Source organism: Heterocephalus glaber, unplaced genomic scaffold (genome assembly GCF_053883595.1).
Source record: "Heterocephalus glaber isolate CG9 unplaced genomic scaffold, H.glaber_assembly_v1.0 deba00000768, whole genome shotgun sequence".
Lineage (NCBI taxonomy): Eukaryota > Metazoa > Chordata > Mammalia > Rodentia > Bathyergidae > Heterocephalus > Heterocephalus glaber.
Window position 1 is genome coordinate 4,833,956 of NW_028258162.1, and position 25,202 is coordinate 4,859,157.

Genomic DNA, 25,202 nt, shown 5'->3' on the forward strand with positions numbered 1-25,202 from the left:
AAAATGAGATTCTTCTAAAGAAAAATACCATGAAGCTCTGAAATTAAACTTGAACATTTTTCTGTGTTTCAAGGAACTGCATTCCTATTACTATTTGCTTATGGATATAATTTTCTAATTATTTAATCATCTAAGAAGACACAGGATGAAAATTGGGAATGCAGAGTCCTATATTTTTTCTGTACTTAATTCATCTTTGAGGTCTTTATGTCTTATTTAGTCTCTTTATTTGTGCAATAAAGGGCCAACTCAATTATTGCTCTCAACTAAGAGCAACATGAGAATGGATAGTTTTTTTAAGAGTTTGACACTGAAGTTCTTAAAGAGATTAGAGACACTTTGTGAGCTTTCACCATTCTGAAATTATTTTATTAGTGGGAGTTAATGAAGTTAGACTCCTCCTTTTAAAACTCAAGTGAGGAAATGGTCAACAATAGGAGCACTATTGAAACCCAGCTTATGAATTTCAAAGGAAAATGAAGATAGTGATTTCAAAGGATTATAATTGTGAATTCTTTGAGTTGATTTTTCATGTATTGTGATACTTTAGGATTTAAGTTATTAATTTGTCAGCAATCCCATCTGGTAAGTACAAAACAGCCAGCAAAGGCACTTCATCCCACACTTGGTGGTCAGGGTAAACTTTCCAGAGGTCTTAAAAAATTATCCCAGTGAATAAGAATGTCCTTCCAACTAGCAAACAGAGTGACCACACATGAAGCAGTTAGATGTGTGTAGCTGCCCACCTACGACCAAGAACTTCAAAGTGCAACCTTTTTAATCCAGAAGCATTTAGACATTTACCACCTGTTTGAATGTTGGGAGACTGGTTAACCTTAGCTTTCCATCAAATAGAAATGGTAATGCTAGCATCTCAGAATTATGATGTGAATTAAATGAAATAATCCATGCAAAGTCTTTAGTATGGTACTTGGTAGAAATTTGGAAGTGACAAGGGATGAGTATCATTAGAATACTTGAGTAAAATAATGTTTTTAATGCAGAACTCAATGTGCTCACGGTTTGTACAGAACTTCAAAAATACAACAACATTCTTTTAGAAATTGTTAGCAAAATAGCAACACATATAGTGACCTGTGTATCGAGTTATATTACCCCAGCTTTCTGGGAGAGCTACACACAACTTTGTAAAACTTACCTAGAAAAATGATAAGAGAAAGAGAACTATGAGGTTATTAAGTTGGGAAAGGACCATTTTATGGTCCTTGCTTTTAAGAATCATGTACGTAAGAGAGGGAGGGGAATAAAATTCTGCTATTTTTTAAAATAAAAGGTCATTCTGGATGGACTACTCTATTACTAAATGGTTTAGATCCCATCTCATGAAGATCTTGGAAAGCTAATTCTTCTCTCCTGTTCTTCTGACTCTCATGCATAGTGGCTTATTTTCATGTGAGTTTAGTCATTTTGGAATTGGAGCCTATGCATGGCCAGGTTGTGTAAGTGTGATGTTGTATGGTTAAGGTGCAGCCACAGCCTTGCACGTGAGGCTTACAGATGGTTCTGCCAGGATTAGGGCTATGGCCATAAGACCAGCAGAACCACCCTTCATCTCGGAGAACAGGACCCCTTGCCCATGGGGATCTGCACTCAGTGCTAGCATGGCCCAACCTGAATCATCTGCTGTCATGACCGTTGCCATTCACAGCCCAGGAGAAGATTTCTCCCCATCTCAGGATCTCTGTCTTTGAGGCAGTAAACAACCAAAATGCCACTGTTACTGTGGAGACAGCATTGCTTCAGAATGTGTGGAGGCTTTGAGTAATGAGAGCACTTATACATGGAAAAAGACTAACTTGTAAAATTCTTTCTTTCTATATGAGTTGAATGCATTCATGTATAATATATATAGCAGTTATGTACTGTCTATTTTCTTGCATTTAAAATGAGGTGTAACTAACAAGTTAGTCGTAGAGATTTAAGAATACATATATTCTAAAAACCTTATTAGAAGGGTACAAACAAAGAGAGGGAAAAGAAACAAGAACAAGTGGGAATGTGGAAAGCAAATAGTCTATCATATCAATAATTAGTTACATGTAAATGGACTGAACTACCCAATTAAAAGTCATAGATTATCAGATTGGATAAAATGGTAAAATGAAACTACATGCTGCTTACAAGAAACCTACTACAAACAGAAAAGCATACCCTCTTTCCCCCAAAACAAGACCCACCTAGCCAGAAAGTAATCACCCTTAAAAACTAGAGATAAAAAATGCCAGCCCCAGTCAGCCTATCCTTACCTTACTTGCCATCACTGTTCTCTTGCTCAGTGGCTACTCTGTAATGTAGGCAGCATAAGAATATAGGAGATCTGAAAAACACTGTGAGCAACTACATCTAATTTTCATTTATCTAACATTCTACCTAACAACAGCAGATCACGAATTATTTCACGTGTATACAAAGAAAATTTACCATGGTAGATGATTTTCTGAGCCACAAATATAAAACAAATCTCATTAAATTTAAAATGGTTGAAGACAAAGTATATTATCTGATTATAATAGATTGAAACTAAAAATCAAAAGTGAAAAATATCTGCAAAATCTTCCATGTACTTGCAGCTTTAAACACCAAGTTCTAGGGCAATGGATGTAGCTCAGCAGTAGAGTGCTTGCCTAACATGTATGAGGCCCTGAGTTCAATGCCCAGCACCACCAAACAAAGAGGAAAAAACCTCACCCCTATATAACTCAAGAAGAAATCGCAAGGAACTGGATTTCAAGATAAGAAAAACAAATTAATATGCAACTATAGAGATGTTTAGTAGAAAATTTGTACTATTAAGTATTTACATTAGAACAAAAGTGAAATAAAAATAAATGACAACCTTCTATGTGAAGAAACTGGGGAAAATAACAAGTAAATCTAAGGCAGGGACAAGAAAGGAAATAATAAAGTTGTTTTAAAAATTATAAATATTAAAACAATTGAAAAAATCAATGAAACCAAAAGCTGTGTTATGAAGAGATAGATATTTATAACTTCTTACTCAGAGTGATCAAGAGAAAAGACAGATTATTAATAGCAGGAGTAAAAAGGAAACATATGTATAAATAACAATACTAACATGAAAGAACAAATCTTTGAAAAATATGAATTATCAATGCTTAAAATGAAATAAACTAAATGGCAATATATCAGTAAAAGAATTTGAATTAATCATTTAAAACCTCACCACCAAAAATGCGAATTCCCCTAAATATTTAAGAAAGAAGTATTACTAATTTCATTTAAACTCGTCTAGAAATAGAAGAGAGCAAAACACATCCCATCTCACTTTATGAGGCCAGAATTCCCTAATATATAAACCCAGATAGAGTAAATTATACCTCAAGAAAGTTCATTTCATAGAAATCTTTTAAGTCATGAAATGACTCTTAGCTTTGTTATGATTTATCAGAAAAACCTAATACAACAGAAATTTGAGCAACGTAAGTGCCTATTTTGCCTTACTTGAGAGAAGTCTATAAGTTAGGAATCCTTGGAATGATACCTTTATGGTATCACTGATGACCCAACTTCCTTTCTTTATGTTCATTCAGCTTTAACACATATCTTTCCAAAAGTTCTTCACCACACTTCTCATGGTGGAGCCACATAGATGTATCTAGCTGCAAGACAGCCTGGAATATACAGAGTACACCAAGGAAAAAAGAAAAGAAAAGAATGTATACATCAGGTAAAGAACAAATTTTAAATATTTTAATACTAAATTTATTGAGATATTATGAGAATACTACAAGTTACCTTTGGGCTCTATAATTACAAGAGGTGAGCGCTTCTTGTAGCCATTAGCTTCCAGGCATTTATTAGTACAGCAAACTCCTGAAATGTGCACACATTTTTTTAGTGGGCTCTGTATATATCATCTTTTCTTCGTGGCACAAACACACGTCAGCTAAAAACAGAGGTTTCTCTTGGGCATGGACAACTAAGCTACAAATGAGCTGCGTACCTTAAATGTGTGCATTCAAATGTTTCTTAATAAAACAGGGCTCAGTCTATATTCCTTGTGAGCATGGAGTAAATATCTCTGTATGTTTCCACGTCCCTTTCTAAAAAGATAATTTGCAATAAAAAAAAATGAGAAGCCAAATCCTTTGATTGTGTGAGACTCTATCAAAAGATAGGCTGAGTCCATAGGACAGCAAAATAGAGTAACTTGGGTAGTTTCATTATCAATTGTCTGCCAGCCTCTCAACTTCTGACTCTACTTTCAAGCTGTATGGAATATCTTACCATTCCATTTTTGTATTTTCTGTCTTTGCCTGTAACATTCTTTCTCCGTCTTTAAGAATTTCTCACGTGGTGTTTTTCAATCATATTCATTATCTTTTATGTGTGTCTCTCCTGCTCTACTGTATGATCTACAAGTATAGGAGCTATACTTTGTTCCATGCTATTGTCCCTGTGGCACTAGATCATGGATGGCCAACCTTTTAGAGCTTTCAGTGCTACAAACAGCCTGCTGCAGCATGCAGGCCATAGATTCACCACCACTGCCCTAGATTACAGCAAACACACACACACACACACACAAGCACACACAATGGTACATATTAATAAAATTTCTGCAATTCATAGCTATTGATGCAACCAATTCTATGTCTACATTTCTGTAGTCATCACAGGATACAAGCAAAAGAAATATCTAAATCTGTTTCTATAATCAACAACTCAGTCCTGGCCCGTGTAGCAGAGCTCTTTAAAGTACATCAGACAGACAACTGTGGCTTATTGTCAAGAAGTCTTCGAGTTGGGATTTAAAAGACAGATGAAGTCTTGCCTCTGTCCCTTGTCAGCTATTTAGGCTTAATTAAGTCAGTCTCTCCTAGCCGTTCGAAATCCACTCTTTTTTTCTTCTTCGGGCATACAATTGGATCATGTAGCTTTTTGTATGCAACAGAATTCTACCCAATAAAATACAAAGGGAGGAGAGGTGGGCCACTCCAAGTTTGGCCAGTACAAACTGGCACACCCCACTCTCTACCGCCTCCTGTGCTCCGTCATCCTTTTTCCTCCTCCTGATGAAGCCAGATGGGAATAACCATGGTAACATTGGAAACCATCCTGGAAGCCACTATAGTAGTCACTCAAGCCTTTGTTCCCAAATGTCAGCATGAAGCACAGACTCTTATGATGGGGAACCCCTATCCCATATCAGAGGAATACCCCTAACTAGGATTGATTTGCTCCTGAAGTTTCACTTAACCCTAACAGTGTGTAACAATATTGAATTCAAAAACAAGCTCACATAAATCCTTAACACAAAACCTAGCACCTCATGTATAAACAAAAGTATCAAGTATCAAATTCAGAACAAGGTTCAGATGAGAAATAGATAATGAATGTACTTTAGAAACTAAAACTGCTATGCAAATATTAGATTTTCCAGGGCTCTTTCTTGTGGGTAGAGCTAAGAAATGAATTTTCACTTCCATGAAGCCTTTTCTAAGGAAGCAAAATTAAGCTTTCCCTGACCAATTGCATGTTTGATTTTAATCATGTACTGTACACGTACACACACACTCTCTCTCTCCCTTCTGCTGGATTTGCTTGCATTGTTAAATATTCAATTCAGGCCACTCATTTAATAGAGTACCTTTACAAATGGCCAATGTGAAACTTCATGAATTGCCTCATATTAAGTCAGGCTCATGGCCAGTGCAGGTGTGATTAATGGCAGAAATCCAGAACTGAGGTGAAAATGATCTCAGTAAAATGAGAAACCACACATGGTGCCTATCTACTCCAAAGATCTCTTCCCCCAAAGTCTTAAGCACAGTCACAAATCTGCAAATGGGAGAGAAATAATGAAGTAATGCTAATCATGGTTTCTTGCACAGGAGGGGGGAAAAAACAAACAAACAAAAAACCTCTTAAACTTCTGGCTGCTCTGGCCAGCATTTCTTCCCAGCTCCTGCCCTCATTTCAGAGCATTAGTGATGCCCAGATTAAGCTTGACTATTACAACAACCAATGAGCACCAGGAAGCTAACATACAGTTTGAAGAAATTAGTCATCTGCATTTGAATCCCTCTGCTGACAAGGTACATCCATTACTGCTGGAGTCTCTTGCATTTCCATAACTTTTAACATTAAAGGGATTAGGCTTTACTTATCCAATTTTCACTTTCATCTGTGGGCTTTAAAACACTGCACATCACAAAGTATGTTAAAAATAAGAAAAGTGACCAAGATGGGAGGCAGGAGTGATCAGTTTTCCAAGCATTTTTATTCTATTTTTTATTCTTTTTTTTAATTCCCATTAAGTTTATTGGTATATTTTAGGTATAAAATACAGTTACATTCATCATTGGGATCTTGTACCATTACATGAGTATCTTGGTTCTTATTTTTTTCCCCATTCCCCTGCCCTCCCTTCACCGCCCCCATTCCCTATTTGCAAAGACTTTGTTTCCATTTTTTTCCTTTTCTCATATTTTTTCTTTTCCCTTTTTTCCTTTCCCCTACCCTTCCCACTTCCCCTGTTCCTATAGACCTTTTATTCCTATTACACAATATCAATTATACATTTTTAACATTACAATATCAAGACCTAGGAGACATTACCACAGATTTTGCAGAATTTAAAAGGATATAGAAAGCATATTTCAAAAATCTGTCTTGAAATAAATTTGACAACCTCTAAGAAGTACCTTGGAAGACAAATTAATGAAACTAACTCTGGAGGAAATATAAAATTTGAATAGCACTATTAAAGAAAGTATTGGGCTGGGGATTTAGCTCAGTGGTTCTGGTGCCTGCCTCACAAGCGCAAGGTCCCGAGTTCAATCCCCAGTACCAAAAAAAAAAAAAAAGAAAGTATATTCCTAGCTTGAAAACCTTCCTATATGACAACAGCAGGCTCATATACATTTTAACTGATAAATTATATCAAACAAAGCAGAAAAAAGAAGGAACACTTCTCACCTCATTTTAGGAAATCAACATTGTGCTAATCCTAAAACTGGATAAAGATGATAGAAGAAAAAAGTATGAACATAGATAGAAATTTGTTTAACAAAACAAACTCTTAGAAGTCAGATCTGGCAGGATGTAGAAAGTGGTTTTATTATAGGGATGGCAGTATTGGTTCAGCATTGGAAGATCCACCCCAAAAGTAATCACTTTAACAGAGGAAAGGAGAAAGCCATATGATCCTGTCACTAGTTGGAGAAAGAGTATTGAAATAAATTCTACAGCTGTTCATGGTAAAAGCTATCAGGAGACTAGAAGTCGAACAGAACCTTCTCAACAGATCAAAGACATGTACTCCATACTTCCAGCGAGAACCCCTTATATAAATGGAGAAGATATGAAGCTTGCTCCTTAAAGTGGGGAACAAGGGCAGATATGCTTACTCTTTATCTGTCCATTAAACTTTGAAACCTAGGCCCAACCAAAACAGTCTGGCAATAAAATGATACAATTAGGATAAGATTGGCAAGGTAGAAGTAAAATCTTTATATGTAAATGAAATGATCATCTACAGAGAAAATACTAGGAAATCTCTAGGAGCCCCTAGAACTTGTATTTGAATTTAGCAGGATTAGAAAACACAAGGTATATATAATAAGTCAGGTCTGTTTATACGTGCTATAAATAAAGAATTGGATATTGAAATTTAAAATTTATGTAGGAGTACAAAGGACCTAGAAAAGTTTAAAAAAAAGACAAAAAACAGTGTTGGAAGATGTTTAGTACCTAATTTTAAGACTTCTTCTAAAGCTACAGTAATCAAGGCAGAGTTGGTGTAAGGAAAGACATATAGATCATTGGAATAAAACAGAGAATCTAGAAATAGAACCACACATGTATGATCCACTGAGTTTTGAAAGATTATTTAACATTAGCATTTTATAGAATATAAACTCAATTCAAGAGCTGAGGAAGAGATAGTGTTTTCAGCAAATGGCACTAGAACACCTGGTATCTGTATATAAAAATTAACCTCAACCATCTTTTTCCATACATGAAAATAACTTGAAGGGATCTATGAACCTAAATATGAAAGCCTAAAAGTATAAAACTTTAAGAAGAAATTATAAGGGAAAATGTTTATGAATTCAGGGTAGGCAAGAACTACCTAGGATACAAAAAACATGATGTATAAAAGAAAAAAATTGATAAATGAGATTCCAACAAAATTTAGAACTTTAAATGACATCATTAAAATGAAAAGTAGTCCTTAAACAGACCATATTTACAATGCATATAACCTATGACCAGAATATATAAAGAACTCTTACAGCTCATTAATAGACAACCCAATTAAAAAGTAGACATAAGATGATAAATAGCCAGTACAGCACAAGGAATGGTGTGCAATTCTAGAATCAGAAAAATACTAATCAGTACAATAACAAGATTGAATTATGCACTCATTAGGGAGATAAAGTTAAAAGTTTTAAAAGCCTTGTCATGACTTTTTCTTTTTGTTGGATTCTCCCCCTTTGCGTTTAATTTGTCACTCCCAATGGATTCATTCTGCTGGGTTTCCTGGGGTTGTGATCCTCATTGTCTTTTCCTAGGGTATTGTCTAAAATTTTTTGGAGTGCCAGTTTGGTATTCATGAAGTTCCTGAGGTGCTCTTTATCATGAAAGTATCTTATTTCTCCATCAATTTTGAAAAATAGTTTTGCAGGGTACATCAATCTGGGTTGGAGGCTGTTTTCCTTTAGGGCTTGAAATACATCAGTCCAAGCTCTTCTTGCCTTGCGGGTTTGCATTGAGAAGTCTGCTGTGATTCTGATGGGCTTTCCTTTGTATGTGATTTGTTACTTTCCTCTCACTGCTTGTAGAATTTTGCTCTTCTGTTGGATTTCTGGAATCCTAACTATTATATGCCTATGTGTAGACTTTTTTTGATTAAGGCTAGCTGGAGTCCTATATGCCTCACTTATCTGTATGTCAAGTTCTTGTCCCCTGCTTGGGAAGTTTTCTGCCATCACTTCTGTGAACAGTTTTTTTATGTCATCTGCACTCTCTCCTGTTTCTTCATTGACTCCAATCAGTCTTATGTTATTCTTCTTTGCATCGTCTAACAGCTGCTGGATTGATTTCTTGTGTTCCCTTACAATTTTAAAGCAATTTTTCTTTTCCTGGTCACTAATTGCAACCTTATCTTCTACATCTGAAATTCTATCTTCACATTAGTTCATTCTGCTACACAGACTTTTGATGGAGTTTTTAATCTCCTGGAAATCTGTTTGCATCTGTTTTATGGATTCCATTTGTTTCCTATGTTGGGATTCTATCATGTTCCTCAAATCCTCTATTTTTTTATCTGTGTCCTCTCTAGATTTATTAATCATGTCTTGCACCATGAGCACAATCTTTGCTGTTATCTGAGTAATTATTTCTGATTTCATTTTTCCCAGATCCTCCTTTGTTGCCAGTTCAGAGAGTCCAGGTGGTTGAGTATCAGATTGTTCCATCTCGTATGCAGCCTGCCTCCCGTCCCCGTTCTTCTTCATATTGACCAATTCCACCCTCCAGGAAGGCGCCCTATTTGTCCGCATCACTCCCTGCATCTACCCCTCTCTTTTTCCTTCTGATACTAGTTGGTATGTGTATATTGGCAGGAACCTGCCTGCGGTGTGGATCCTAGTTAAACTAAAGGAAGAATGGAAAGATAGTGACCTACTTTTTGATTTGATGTTACATCCTCGCAGGAAACGTGATCTAGGTATTTTGACGATCATTGCCGTCATGACGTCCGTTGTTGCTGCTGTATCGACGGCCGCGACTGCTGCAGTGACACTTTGCAATCAAGTTGCTACTGCTGCTGTAGTTAACCAATTGGCTCATAATACCTTGGACAATTGGCTTGGGCAATGGGCAACACTCCATTTAGATGTCCACGCTTCTGTACCCTCTTTACAGACTCAGATGGATTTGATTTGGGAGGAACTCCAATTAATGGAAACAAAAATCTTAAGTCATTTTCATGCCAATTTTACCCATATTTGTGTTACCCCCTATTGATATCAAAATTGTGATCAGCATAAAAACATATCTTAGTATATATGGAAAACTTGGATCCCACGTTCAGCAAACATATAAGAGAACTTACCCATACCATTACCCAAATTAATAATACCCAGGCATTGTATGTTGTAACCTTAAATAATGAGTGGGATATCATTTGGTCAAGTATTCAGGCTGGGTGGAATAATTTGAGTAGCTGGATACGTGGATTGATACTGGGATCCCCATATATATTAACCTTATTTGGCATATTGTTACTGTTCTTTATTCTAAAGATCAGATGCACCAGTCGACGTCAATATAAACAAAATCATAAAAATGTGGTCCTTTTGGCTGAGGCTCTGGAGTCAAAGACAAAAGGGGGAACTGAGGATCAAGTTCATGTCTGGCTGAGCCAGGTGCGTCACACCCACCTCTCGTGAGCAAACTCTGAGAGCTGAGAACAGGGGCTACCCACTCTCCGGTGTGTTGAGGCCTGACTTTAGACAGACAGGCTGCTTCTCTCAGAGACCTTCAAGGTCCTGACTCCATTTGTCTCAGCCCCCAAATTCATAGTTTCCCGGTAGCCAATAATAGTGTGCCAAACCTCCCAGTCCTGTGCTGGTCTTGCCCCTGCTTTACCCTATCCAATAATGATGTGCCAAATATCTCGACATCACCCTGGCTCCACCCCCGCCTTACCCTATATAAGCCTGTACATTTCCTCAATAAAGCGGAAGCGTTCCAGAAACCTCCCTGGAGTCTGCTTGGTGATTCCGTGCCTTGCCCTCCCAGTCTGGGTTCCTGAAGCTTGTTCCACGAGTGGGCTCGTGGATGACAACAATCTCATTGTAGGTGATCCAGAAGTCTGTTTTTGAGGCTTGTTTATGTGTCTTCTCATTTCCACAGGTGTAGGGGGTGGTGCTTCTGGCACCTGTGCAGCTCACCTTCTCTGCCCTAGGAGCCTGGGATGGTGGCAGGGGAGCTTCCTTCTGGGTGCTGGGACCGGCTCAGCTTCTCTGCCCTTCTAGTTATATTCTTGACATTGCTCCCTTTTAAGGAAGTAACATTTTGTTACTTTTTATTTGAAACCTTTTAGAAGCCAGACAAGATTCTGAATGGATACATTGTATTATGTCAGTGTTCAAAACCCACTAATTCAATTAGCATGGGTTATAAAGAATGAATTAGTATAATGTTCTCATGGGAGTTATGATTAGGTAAATGTTGTCCTTGTATGTTAAAACTAGCAAAGTTGTAGGCTGGTTTTTTGTGGGTTTGGGGGTTCTGGGGATCAAACTCAGGTCCTTGCGCTTGTGCAGAAGGTGGGAAAACCACCGAGCTAAATCCCCGGCCCTGTAGGCTGTTTTAAGACAGATCATTTATGACTCTTCATTCATTCACACATTTATACAACAAATGTTTTCAAGTTCAAGCTAAATGCCAGACACTATATTCAGTGTTGGGGATACTAAGATGAATAAAATTTAATTGCTGCTCTCAAAGAACTCTTAGGGAGAGGGCTGGGGATTTCCCTCAGTGATACTGCTGCCTGCCTTGAAAGCAAAAGGTCCCGAGTTCGATCCCCGGTACCAAACAAACAAACAAAAAAACCAACATCAAAGAACTCAACATGGAAAGAAACATAAAAACAAAGTTTGCTGTCACGAATTACATGAAATGAATATATACTATATCATTTGAACATTTAACTCAAACTTTACTTGCCCTCTGGCTATACCTGTAAGCAGTATTAAAAATCGTTTTCAAGGTTGTTTTGATATCTCATGATCTCTTTTTTAAAAAATCTCATGAAAGATAAAATCCTATTTCTCAATGGTCATAATTGAAAGGAAATGGACAAATAATTATGTATGTTATAAGAAATCAAGTGGATACCAGGGGGAAATAAATTTCATCAAACCCAGAATTTTTAATAACCATCATTCAACAAGTGTGTATTACTGATCTTTGAAGTGATTGCCAGCTATACTGTCAGCTTCACAGGAGCAGCGGCCTGGTCTTTGCTAGCCATTCTCATCCAGTGGCACAAAATAAAAGTTTGGCTCACACTTGATTGAATAAATATTGAAAGAGCTTTCAGGCCGATTTGCCAGACTCTTGGTAAGCCCTGGTGAATGAGCATAGCTCCTACTCTACAGAGGTCACAGTCTAGTGTAGATACAATGTTATCCCTGAGATTTTAAATATACTGTCAAGCAAACAACTCTAAGATGAACAGGGCATGGGCTAAAGTAGACTTTACCTCCAAAGCTTTAAATGATTTCTTCCACGTTGACACACATGCACGGATACACACATGCAATCACTGTTGGTTGTTATGAATGAACTTTAAAAACAACAACAACAAATATCCAAGGTGCTGGGGAGGTCCCCAGTCACTGAACAGTAGACAGAGTCCTTATCGTTTGCTACCTGACCACCTCCCATTCGGAACCACAGCCTTTCAGCTCCGTACTTAGCTGCTTTTGGAAATGGACCATCCTCCCTGCTTTTAAATCAATGCAAATGCTTACTTAGTCCTTCTGTTTAACACTTAGGAAAATTAAATAAAATAGCATTAGCACTGAAGGTTAGGAAAATCAGTGGCACTTCGGATATTACTAAATCTTTAACCACACCAGCGCCTGTTTGAAACATGGTGAGACCACTGTATGGTGGAGATAGGTTTGCAAGAACCGTGTCTCTTGATAATCTCCTGTGCCATAGTAAAATGCAGCATCCACCATGGTTGACGCCTACTGCATGTATATTTCAGGATACACACTCACTACATTTTGCTGTTACAAAGTACAAAGGATGCCTGGGAAATCCCATTGGACAAAGACTTTCACCGTAGCATCTGTCGAAACGAAATGCAGCCTATAATATAAAAAATGAGTCCGAATTATTAGGAATGTCTGAATGGAGTAATGGAGTAGCCTAAGCGAACCCTTTTTTTGGCTGTAGCCACTACCTTCTGCTCAGAATCTCGGGCCAGGGGTTTAGCTCAGTGGTGCCACCGCCTGCCTCCCAAAGGGAAGGTCCCCGTGTTCGATTCCCTGGTACCAAAGAAAGAAAAAGTTCAGACTCAAGGCAGCGCTTCTTTTATCCAAAATGCCACGCTAAGTAAGACTTGTTGGCCCTGTAGAAAAGTCAGGTCAGTGCTACTGAGCACAGACCGAGGCAAACGGAGGAAGTGAGGAACCCCCCGGGGACAGGCGCTTTGCGAACTCCGCCACGGGCCTTGCGGCGGGCGCGGCTGTCACTCCCGCCTCCCCGCCCCGGCCGCGCCTGGCGCCTCCCCCGGCCCGGTCCGGCCCGCACTGCGCGTCTCGCTCTCTCGCGCGTCTGTCTCGCTCTCTCGCTCGCTCGCCTCCGGCCGCTTCTCGCCAGGGCCCGGGGCGACATGTACGGGTCGCCTCCCCCAGGCGCGGCGGCGCAGGCTGAGCTGCCCGAGAGCGCGGCGCCCGGAGCTCAGGTAGCGGCCGCGCGGCGCCCCCGGCTCGCGGCGTAGCCGCCTCCTCTCCCGCCAGCGCCGCCCGGGCTTCTGCGCCGCCGCGCGAGTGGGCAGGGCGGGAGGCCGCGGGTCCGGGCCGTGCTCGCCCGCCGGCCGGGGAGAGAAGCGCATGGAGAGACATGAACCAGGCGAGCGGACTGGACCTGCTCAAGATCGTGAGTCGGGGCGAGCGGGGGGGCTGCGCGTCCGACCCCGATCCTTCGGCCCGGGCGGGCCGGGCAGCGAGCGGGCCCGCAGGGGAGCGGAGGGGCTGCGCTGGCCCGGGCCACCCGCCCACCTGCCACCTGCCCACCTGCAGGGCACACCCGGCGGGGCTCGCCTGGAGCCCTGGCCCTGCCCCTGGAGCGGAGAGCGAGCTGCGGACTAGAAAGTTCTTATTTTTCCATCTCTCTCGAAATGTTAGCCAGAGCCAGGAGCCCCCCAGATCCCCTTGCACTGCTTCGAGTATTCGCGGTTGCTGGAAAAATTCGGCCCGGTGCTTGCTGTGAGAGAGAAGTCAGTAGTAGGCGCCGGGCGACGGAAAGGTGGCTTGTACGGAAGGCTGTGGCAGGTACAGTTCGGACGACAGACACCTCCAGACCTCGCGTAAGGAGGCCCAGCTTTGATCCCAGCAGGGAACTGGCTTCAGACTCCCAGCTCTGGGCTGCTGGTCGAGTTTCCAGCTTCACTCTGGAGAAATGTCTCTGCCCAGCGGCATTGGCTTGCTGGTGTCAACTTGTGAATTGTGGCAAGGTATCCGCGAATTCGCATGCACGCCCGGGAGAGAGGGTGTAAGAGATCATTTATTGTAGTGGTGGGGCCAGGAGTGAGACAAAGGTTGCGAATGTTTTGCTGCTGCTTTGCTAGGTGGGAATGACTAAATACTCTGATACTGTAGTGATAATGGTGGTTCCAAGGAGAATACTCGTTGAGCTTTATTGAACTTTCTTTGACCCCTGGGAAACAAATAAGCTAATTTAGAACACAGAACTTGACTTGAGGTGGGGGGAGAAGGTAGAAACTGAGGACTCGTGTAGCCAGAACTCCATTTGTCTTGTAGGGGGAAAACAGCTAGATGTTCGGCTCCCCTGGTCTGTTTGCTTTCCGAGGGGAGCTGGGACGTGTAACTAACCAGCTGCATTCCCATCTCGTGTGTGCCGGAGGATCTGAATTCTAGCCTCACGTTTGTTTTACATTCCTGATTTTATCTGCATGTTTGGCAGGTTAGGTGAGAGTGAAAAATGTACTCAGGGACCTCGGTTCTTCCAGGATGAAGGTCTTGAATGTTGATAGAAAGGCACTTTTAGAGCCTCTTTTCTCTTTGATCTTCCTTGAGGGGATTTTTTTAAAAAGTTCTTATTCATATGATAAAAAATAGAGTTCCTGAATTGTTGGGAGATCAAAGTGAAGGCTGACCTACACCTCAACTGCGTTCAGATAAGAGATCCTAATCAGTGATTTATATGATTAATTGTGAGTCGGCAGAATATTTCTCGTGTGGTTGTGCTGTGGAAAGGATTCCAGTGTGAGAAGGTGCAGTTTCTCCCCCTAAAGAACTTCATTCCAGTAGCTGCAAGTCTAACAGAGGCATAGCAATCATGTGGTAGGGTTCTATAAGAGAATATTATTAAAAGTCACAGATACTCTATTCTGAGTAATCTGCAAGAGCTTCATAGAAAAGTAGCATTTCGAAAGAAATTTGAAAGGTGGTTGAGATTTCCACAGAGACTGTAAGAGATGGTGAGGAGCAAAACATGAGAATCTCACGGAAGTTGGAAGTCTTATTTATAGATACCTTTCTACTCCCTGGTTCGAAGAGTGTGGAAATGTACAGATTGGGTGCAGTTCGGCATCAGACTGACGAGGAGATTTGAGGCCACGTCTTGGACACCTTGAAATGTTTAATGTATTGCACCAGAGATGGGTGGGAGAGGTTTGGAAAGGAGTCCTGCTACCTCATTGGAAAGCTTCACCTGACAGTGTTTTGTAGGTTGGTGACAAGTCCAGAGGTGCAGTTGCTAGAAAGGGAGGTTTCTTTAACAGTTTGGGCAAGAGTTAATAGGGCCTCAACTTGATGAGAAGGTTATGGATCCCATAGGTCTATGTGGCAGACATTTCAAAGATCGGTCCTCAGGAATCACCAAGCAACCACACAGATACCAGACAGAGAGGACAGAGAAGGGAGTGGGTTTGTATAAAGCAGGTAAGGTAGAAATATTCCATTGTAACAATTTCTATCTCCCCGCTTTCTCTGCCTTCCAGAACTGAAAGCAGTTTTACTTGGATCCGGTTCATATCTCAGCCATTAGTTGAAGGCAACATTGCCTTGTTTGTTTTACATCTGATAAATCTGGGCATCACAGGGCTTGTGTGAGACTTGGCAAGGCCAAACATTCTAAGTCTGTTTGAGCAGAGCAGACCAGCCATAAAGCTGCATGAGAAACAAGAATGTCTTAGGAACCTTCACCCTCTTTTGAAGCCCTCCTGAGCAGAAATTCCACTTAGAAATAGAACTTCCATTTGCCAATGGAGCCTCTAAGCAATAGTGGTTTCTAAGAATCTTTTCTTCTTTTCCCCAGGCTTACAAGTTTTATATGAGCAATGCAAAAGATGCGGATTCATAAACTCTTCCCATGTATTTATTTGAATCAATAACCCTGTGTGTGGGATGGTACAACCCTTGTACCTTCCAACCCCTTTCCCTAGCACACTGCTGTGAACACGACGGCTGTGTTTGCCACAGATTCTTGAATGTCCTGATTTAAGCAAACTGCATTGCTTTGTAGGGAATCTCTTGCATAGTTTCAGTGTCAACTTGAACACAATCTACCTCCAAAGTCAAGCTGCTCACAAAGATCTCCAACCTGTGAGTCCTCACTGTCTGCTACAGTAGCCTGTAGTACCTGACTTCTGAGTCGTTGGAAAGTGCTAGTCTGAACTGAGGTGTGCTGTACATGTGAAATACACGGCACATTTCAAAGACTTCCTATGTTCGTGGTGGCAAACCTGTGGCACGTGTGCCACCGCTGACTGTTATCATTGAAAGCTCTAAAAGGTTCGCCATCACTGTCTATGTGATAATATAACCCATCTGCACTCGTAACTTTTAAATCAAGTGCATATTAATATAATATTTTCAGTATGTTTGGTCATAATTAATTTTCCTGCTGCTCTTTGCCTTTTCAGTGTGGCTACTAGAAAGTGGTTTGGCTGCTCAGATATTTCTACTGTAGAGCATCATTCTAAAATTTGGAGCTGGTCATTCTCCGGGGAGTGGAGCGGCTGCTGGATAAAGGCTAGGTGGGTAGGGGGCAGGTGACAGGGATTGAAGATAGGAGGGTGACAGAAGAGGAAGTGGAGAAGAAAGGAGAGCAGCAGCTTAGTAATTGAGGCCTCAAAGAGATTGTAACCAGCATCTCCCGTCACACCTGAGAATGAACAGACAGCAAAGTAAGCACGGGCCCTATTTGCTTTGCTCCTAGCAACAGCTCCCAGATGGTTATGCCCCAGCCCGGCTGAGCCTACCAGCTGCTTTGCAAGCACCTAACAGCCTGGTCATGGCAGTAAGTATCCTGAACTGCTGAAGCGGGGGTTTATCATAAAAGAGTGGCAGCCTTTTTCCTCTGGCTTTGGAACTGTGGCAGCGCTGTTTTCCTGAAGGATTCTTAGGTCCATGGTACAAGTTAGTCCTGTGTAGTCTCCAAATGCAGCAATCCTGGGTGCTGTGCTTTAGGTTTTGTTAAAGCTTTCACTTCTGATCACCAGTTGCCCTCCTCTTGATTGGTGTTTTTGTTCCAGGGTTGCATGGGAGAAATTCTTTTTTTTTTAAATTCTTTTATTGGTACATTTTAGGTATACAACACAATTACATTTCTCATCGGGAACTTGTACCTTTACATGATGCATCTTGGTTCTTATTTTTTCCCCATTCCCTGCCCTCCCTTCACCCCCTCCACCCTTCCCTATTTACAAAGACTTTATTTCCATTTTTTCCATTTCTCATCATTTTTCCTTTCCCTTCTTTCCTTTCCTGCATGGGAGAAATTCTTTAAAACACATGCTGATCAGAATTTCTGAACGATTTAACGTTTAGTTGTTCCGGTAGCTGTATGCTTTTCTGTTGGTCTTTCTTGTTTGTGTACAGACTTAGTTTACCTGTTGCCGAATCTAAGTCCTGTGCGTGGTGCAGTATGCAACCTTGGCCTTTTGAAGAAAAGCTGAGCAAAGCATGTTAACCTTGTAGGGGTAGTAAGTAGGTAGCGCTCTTCAGTTTTATGGCTGTGGGACACATCAGTATTCTACAAATACTATATGGCATGCACCATATATTACTTTTACAACTAGCAAGAGTTGGAATTTATTATACTACTTAAAGTAACTGGGTCTTTCTTAGCCATCTTCCCAAACCCACAGAGGTAGATTAGAAAAAAGAAGCAATTTATTCCTGGCCTTTTTCTGTCCTTATCATCACAAGGCTAGCATCTGAAGAGGATCACGAGATGAAGCCAGGGGTGTGGGAGGGAAAGAGGACGGAAAAAAGAATGAAGAGGTGTCATGTCCATGTACCAACTCCCCACAATGAGTGTAATCCTTTTGTACTGCGAACATGTACTAGTAAAAATAAAAATTACAACAACAACAAAAAAGGTCTCCTTTCTGGATTTACCCCTCTTCTCGCCTCTACCTGCACCCCAAGCTCTCTGTACGACCTCCTGATTCTTTTCTGCATATGGGTGAATGGATCCACACAAAAACCAACTTGTTTTTTTAATCTCAGCTACTTCTCACCCAGTAAGAGACCTGACAAGCCCGTTCACACTAAGCTGTTGGGAAGTGAGATTTAATGGATGATTCCTCCCGGAAGTTTGGGTTTGTTTGCTTTGCCCCATAAGATGAGAAAAACCTGAAATCTAAGCATCCATGAGTACAAATCGACAGGGATGAAAACTGATTTCAGGCATCAGCATTTCCACTCATGGGGAGCGACTGTGGGTTGAACTGTCACTTGTAGCGGGTCATCGTGAAAGCAGTGTCACTCTGACATCTGTCCCCAGGGGCTACCATGACAACTTTGTGTTCCCCACTGAAATCTCAACTTAACTGACAGCTTTCTGTAATTAACTCCTACTTGCTCCTTGAGCTATTCAGATTTTAATTAAACATGAACATTTATTTGCTGATTTTAACGCTAGAGGTAATTTTTTCTTAAAGCTATGCTGTGGCGAGAAAGATACACGAACGTGGTATGAACATCATGAGGAATTCTGAATATATCTTTAAATGTCATTCATATACTTTTGTGGAAATTTCTTAAGAAATCTTAGCTTGGTGCAGCTAAAGGAATTTAAATCTGTATTTTTTCCATTTTACTTGAGTGACATAATTCTTTATTAAGCTCCATGGAGAGTAGAAAGTAGTGACTTTTGGGGCAGTTCTAAGAAGGACTTAGGGGTCTGCATGTGCCAGGGAAAACCCGTGAGCAACCCTTTGCATTGTGGCCAAATCCCTTCCGCTTCTCCCTTTCCTCTCCTGTGCCTGGACTGCTCTAATGGTTAACTCTTTCAGATATCGGGTGTTTGTATATTTAGTGTTGCTAAAAAGTAGTTAGAAAAATTCTTGAGCGTGCAAATAGCTACGTGTGAAGCCAAAAATTAAATAAGAAAACTGCTTTTCTAAATATAGTCAACAGGGATTTGAACGCTTAATCCTACCTGTCTTTTCATTTTGGGGGATGTTTCACGTTCCTTTTTTTCCTAATTCCTTCAGGTGAAATGCTTCAGTCCTTATTCCTTATTTTCAGGGATGAATAGTAACTGAGGGGAAAAAATCCCAAGTCATTTCAGCAATATGATCTTAATTTTAAATATGCATTGAATTAAAGGAACCTTAATTTTGAAACAGCACTATAAATTTTCACCATTTTAGAAGATATATAAAAATAGACTATTAGCTTTCAAGAGATGCTTTGGATTTATTTTGCTTTACCCTAGATATTATTATACAAAATAACTCAGAGTGGTCACTGTATAGTTCTAATGAAAGAACATTTTAAAAGAAAAATTATGCTGAAATGAGTAGAATGGCAGAATAGTGGTAAAATTTAGCATTATTATCTGTTTTGGCCTTTGATAGTTAAGTGAAATCAATCCGACACACAAATTTAAATATCATATGATTTCCATGAGAAATCCAAAATATAAAGAGCAAAATAAAAGAAAATAGGAAGATCTTTCACAGATGGAAAGGAGGCCAAAAGAGGTGGGCTAGGGGAGGAGACATAAAAAGAATTAAGACGTATTAGGGACATGCAGCAACTCCCCACGAGGAATGTACAGAAATCATTTTGTGCTGCAAACATGCACTAATGAAAATTAAAAATATGTATATATAATGAATAGGAATTTCCTATAAAACTATTAAGGAATCAAAAAGTTAATATGTAAATAGGTCATTCTTCAAACATTCGAGTGACTAAACAACAACGTATTTTTCTCAAAACTACCACCACTTGGCGTGTGATTCAACGTCATACCCTTTTAGAGTGTGAACTGTGTCTCAGTACAGTGGAAAACTGATAATTCCACATGCAGACCTTGTGTGGGGAGCTAAGTACACCTGAAATAATATTTGTAGATGGTATTCCCAAAGGGCTAGGAAAATTAAATTTTTTGTGTGTCCAGCTTCTTGCAAAGCACAATAGTCTCTTCTGGGACTCCATGTTGTCTACATCGTGTAGCTCTCACAGGGCCTATTGTGCAATTGTCAATGACCATGAAAAAGGGTGAGACACAGGATTGGAAAACACTTAGCTTTGCAAGGCTGAAATAAACAATGGAATTGTAAAAACACACTCTTCCGCCCATTTCAAAATGGCACCAGAAGGAGCAATGATAATGGCATAAGATTATGTTTTATCTTGTTTTCTAGAATAACTTATGTTCCCCATGAAGAAAACTGGTACTATGTTCAACAGCATATTTGACACGATTGCTCCCAACCTCCCCGAGCAAAACATGGTAGGGCCAAACATGGTGATGTCCACTTATTACCCAGTGCTGGAAAGGCTGCAGGATTGTGAGTTTGGGGCCACCCTGGCCTACATAGCGAGACCCTGTCTCAAAATCTACCCCCCCCAAAAGAATTTAAAAATGCTTTTAAGAAAATAAGTATTTTTTCCATATGAAATAACAATTTTTTTTTAATTTTAAGATTTTCAGACTTTACCCTGCTTAGGCCTTGAAAGACACTTCGGTCCAAACCTTTATATAATAATTGGAAAAGGAAGAGTGTTGTTAAAAGAATGTTATTTTTCAACAGTTTACTGAATAATGTTTATGTGAGACGAATAAGCCGCGAAGTGAGGAGAGGCGTGTATATTACATTAGGAAAGCCCAGCCCAGCCTGTCTTGCCTTTTATGAAGTTGAGAGTTAATTAAATGCCATAGAAACACATTTCTATTATATAAATCCCTTAGATGCTTGGAAGAGAACAAACATATTTAAGAAAAAAATTTTTGCTTTAATATTATTCCACTCTCACTGTGAATTCATCTAAATTACTTGTAACACCAATGTTTGTAGTAGATTTCAGTTTACCTAAGTGCTACATGCATTATGGTTTGTATGATATTTTTATTTTAATGAAAACATGAATATATACAAATAACTAAACATGTTTTGCTGAAAGGTATTAACCTGTTTGCCTTTATATTCTTTATTTTAATAGACAGCCCCTCATTATTCCACCAATATTTGGATTTTTCAAGTCCTGTTTACTTTTTAAAGTTTATTTTACTTTATTAATATGTGTGTGTAGTACATGATGTTTACGTTCTTTGTGGGAAGCTGGTACAAGTGACAAGTAGCATTTTTAAAACCTGAATGGGATGATTTAAAAGTCTTTTCAGTACTGGGAATTGAACCCAGGGCCTTTGCATTGAGCTACAACCCCCCGTTGTTTTGTTGTTGTTGTTGTTGTTGTTTGAATTTTTTGAGACAGGGTCTTGCTAAGTGGCTCAGTTGCTGAGGCTGGGCTTGAATTTATGATTCTCCTGCCCCATTTTCCGACTGTGCTGGAATTAGAAGATTGTGCCATCATGCCCAACTTTAAAAGAATAAAATATTATAGATTCCGATAATTGTGTGATGGCTTTGAGTTGTAATGAAATCTCTATAAGCCTAATTAATTCTCATCAGATTATATATTTTATCCCAATTTATCTCCTTTCTAATCCTCATGTGGCTTTACTTTTTATCTATTATTTTGAACCCTCATGAGCTAGATGTTATTCTAAATGCTATAAATACATTATTTCATTTAACAGTTAACCTCATGACTATTAAGTCTTTTAATACTTAACCTCATTTTAAAGATAAGGAAAATTCCTTTTCAAGAATCCCTTTTCTTAAGTTCTCCTGTAGGCAGGATTCCAACCTAGGTATACTTAACTCTAAAACACAATGTTGGAATTAGTTTTCTTTCTTTTTCATTTTCCAGTACCGGGGATCCAACTCAGGACCTTGCTTTTGCGAGGCAGGCGCTAAATCCCCGACTCTTTCCCACTCTTTTATTTTTTGGTACCAGGTAGAACTAGTTTTTATTTTTATTTTATGGTTTATCATTTGCCGTAAGTTTATCTGTGCTTCAAATTCCACATATATCAACGCATACTTTATTCTCAGAACTCTGAATGTAAATTTTAGGTCCAATTGAAAAAGTAAGTTCACTTATAGATGTTTGTGCTTGCCTCAATCCTATTATTGACACAGGTCACCTTATCCTTAATATCTTGTTCTTAAATGCTTACTTTTAAGTGCTTATTTTTAAATGCTTTATGTTTGGTAGTTTTTGTTTCTTGGCTGCTAATGTATTTGCAGACAGTATAAGTTGGTTCCATTCAGCAGTTATTAAATGCTTTACACAGAAACCTCCTTTCCTAGTGTATTTACTAATTTAAAATTTTTGTGATGCTACTAACATTAATTTTCCAAAGACACGCATGATGGCAATTTATTACTTGTTTTAGCCTTTGATCTCTTCTAGAACTAAGCCTAGATTCCTGTGAAAGAGTCTAATAGTAATCCCACTTGTACTTTTTTTTTTTCTTGCAGTCGTATGGGAAAGGAGCAAGAAGGAAAAGCAGATTTAAAGGATCTGATGGAAGCACTTCATCTGACACTACCTCAAACAGTTTCGTTCGTCAGGTGAGGAAGCTCTTAAGTTCATGGCTTTGCGAAGTACATTGAAATGAAATGCTTAAGATTTATATGGTATGCTTTTACTTTATATTGAAGTGAAAATTGTGCTGTTTAATGTCATGATGAAAATATTTATATTTTAAGTAAGACTGTGAGTAATAATTGCACTCTTTTCTGGCAATTTGAGGAGACACAAGTGTAGACTGTGGAACAGAGGGGTTTTTCGTAAGAGAGAGGTCTGCAGCAGGAGTGATTACAGGTTTTGGCTTTGGTGGTTTTTAGGGGAAAGGAGAGGCTCTCTGTCTCCTAGTGACGAGTTTCAGAGACTGATGTTCATCTAGCTTGAATTTTCTTCTTCTCCTTTCCTCTTTGAGCTTGGATTGAGAAAGAGAAAATTGTCCTTCAAATGGTTGAAGGTTCCAAGGTTAAAAAGACATCATGTGATGGCTTTGAGATGCCATTTAAATGATTACTGTCTTTGGAGACATAGTCTTCATTTTGGTTGTGTGGTGAATTCCTTCCCAGAAGTCTAGACTGTTCCCTAAATGGCATCAGGATCCCTAATAGCTAAACCCTCTTCTATATGGTGACAGGTAGGACTTTAAGTCCAAGGGGAATCGCAGTAGGTGTCCAGACCTTTGAAGGCTGTGGTTATGTGCAAAGACTAAAGCCTTGTGCAGTGTTGGTGAGCTTAGGTCTTCATTTGAATCCCTTGATGGAGTAGAAAATAGACAAGGGAGTGCTGAAGAGAACCTGATTTCCTGGCTGACTGATGACCCATTTCTGGTCAGTGCTGTCATGGACGATCTATCATTGATGACAGCTCACGGCCCAGAACAATGATTGTCAACTGGAAAAGCTGCCTCGTTTCTTTCGGATGTCATTTTTCTCACCTGCTTTCAGGTCATTCAGCACAGCCCTAGCTAGCTTCCACCCTTGACTCCTGATTGTTGGGCAGGAAGGTTTTCCCTATCCTTTCTGAGTCTGTGGTCCTATCTCTGTCCACCCTAATGGAATCTCTTGATTCTTTGTGGCACTGTCCAAGGGCTTCTCCCCTGTCTCTTTCCCACTGTTAGCCAACAAGGAGCAGAATTTGTTTGCTAAGAAACACTTAGAATGAAAAAAGATGAAACCAAGTGAAGTCCACGGTAGAGCAGTGTTTTAATGGGGTCAAGAGGTTGGAAATGGAGAAAGGAGCATGCGTTGGTCTGATGCTGTCACAGGAAGAACAGACGTCATGGTCCTGAGGACGGATGAAGGCCTTGGAGCGTAGTCACTTAGATGAGTCAGTGAAAGGGAAGGTACCCAAGGCCATTTCTATTTCAAGCATCTGAATCTATTTTGCCTCTGGGATGAGGAGACTGAACCAGAGAAGCTCATATGTACAGTTTTGAGTCATATCAGGACTGAATACTGGAGGATCTGAAGCAGGAAAGAAAGAAAGAAAAGAGAGAGAGAGAAAGGAAGAAAGGAAGAAAGAAAGAAAGAAGGAAGGAAGGAAGGAAGGAAGGAAGGAAAGAAAAGAAAAGAAGAGCTTATTACGGATAGCAGCTGCCACAAAGCAACAGATAGCACTAAGCAGCTTGTATCAATTACATGGAAACAAAAACTGTTGTGTTTCAAGCAGAAAGGTGTTGTGGGTAGAAATTAATAGTATGGAGTCCATAATTGCCCAGTTAAGTTGGTTCAAAATGTCTTTGAAAGGCAATCCCTGAACCCCATTTTCCAACTGTCCTTTTGGCTATGTATTCCTCTTTCATGGGATTTTGAGAACTCAACAGACTAGGCTGGGAGGGATTACCACACTGCATATAAATTACCTAATTTGTTCTCATAACTTGTGACATTGTGTTCTTAGTAACATACGTTTGCTTGAAACACAATTATAAATGACAAAAAGAACTGTTAGGCTATTCAAGTGTAGACAGGCATGTAGACACATATGTTAAAACATATGTGACAGCCTAAGAAGGCAAAAAAAAAAAAAATCTCCAAAAAGTGAAAGCAGAGATCCATTTCCTAGAATCTCAGTAGAAGGAAGTATTCACTATGGCATGCGTTTTAGGGTAGTATGACACAAATGGGTCATCGAAAACCATAAAGTTCCACCTTGCATCATTGTAGAAGGGAGATCAGCATTTTTGATGAGAATTTGGGGTTAAAAATTGTATCTTTCCTTTGGTAATTTAATCTTTATTTGATTAAACAGCATTCACATTTTGCTGCCATCCGAAAATAAGCAAAAGCTGCCTCAACATGGCTAGATAGTTAAAAGAAGTGGATTCCTGAGGATGCTTGTGGTTGACAACAATAAGCATGTTAGGCTGTTAAATAGTTTAAAAGAATATCTTTTCAACATTTTATTTTTATTATACACAGAGATTTTGTTAAGTGATTTGTGTCAATGCTTACTAACCTGTCTGTGGCTAGGATACGTGTGTAATTAGAAAAGAGTTTGGCCAGCATAACTAGGCTCTCATTAAACTATCATAATTTGATTCTA

The 25,202-nt window shown here is 39.7% G+C and overlaps 1 protein-coding gene across 3 annotated transcripts in view; it reads left to right on the forward strand.

Moving 5' to 3' along the window:
• Window positions 1–13,519: 13,519 nt before the first annotated feature.
• The window catches only part of Cacnb2 (calcium voltage-gated channel auxiliary subunit beta 2), a 356,213-nt gene continuing 344,530 nt past the window's right edge, over window positions 13,520–25,202 (forward strand). For 2 of the 3 annotated variants that reach the window (XM_087207093.1, XM_087207094.1), the window contains exons 1-2: window positions 14,236–14,254; window positions 22,613–22,705. Coding sequence is in view for 1 of the 3 variants with exons in the window: in XM_004859950.4 (XP_004860007.2) it covers window positions 13,642–13,677; window positions 22,613–22,705 (129 nt within the window). In the remaining 2 variants the exon portion in view is untranslated. Of the gene's footprint in view, window positions 13,678–14,235; window positions 14,255–22,612; window positions 22,706–25,202 lie in introns of those variants that run through there. The other variant, XM_004859950.4, reaches the window with a different exon arrangement.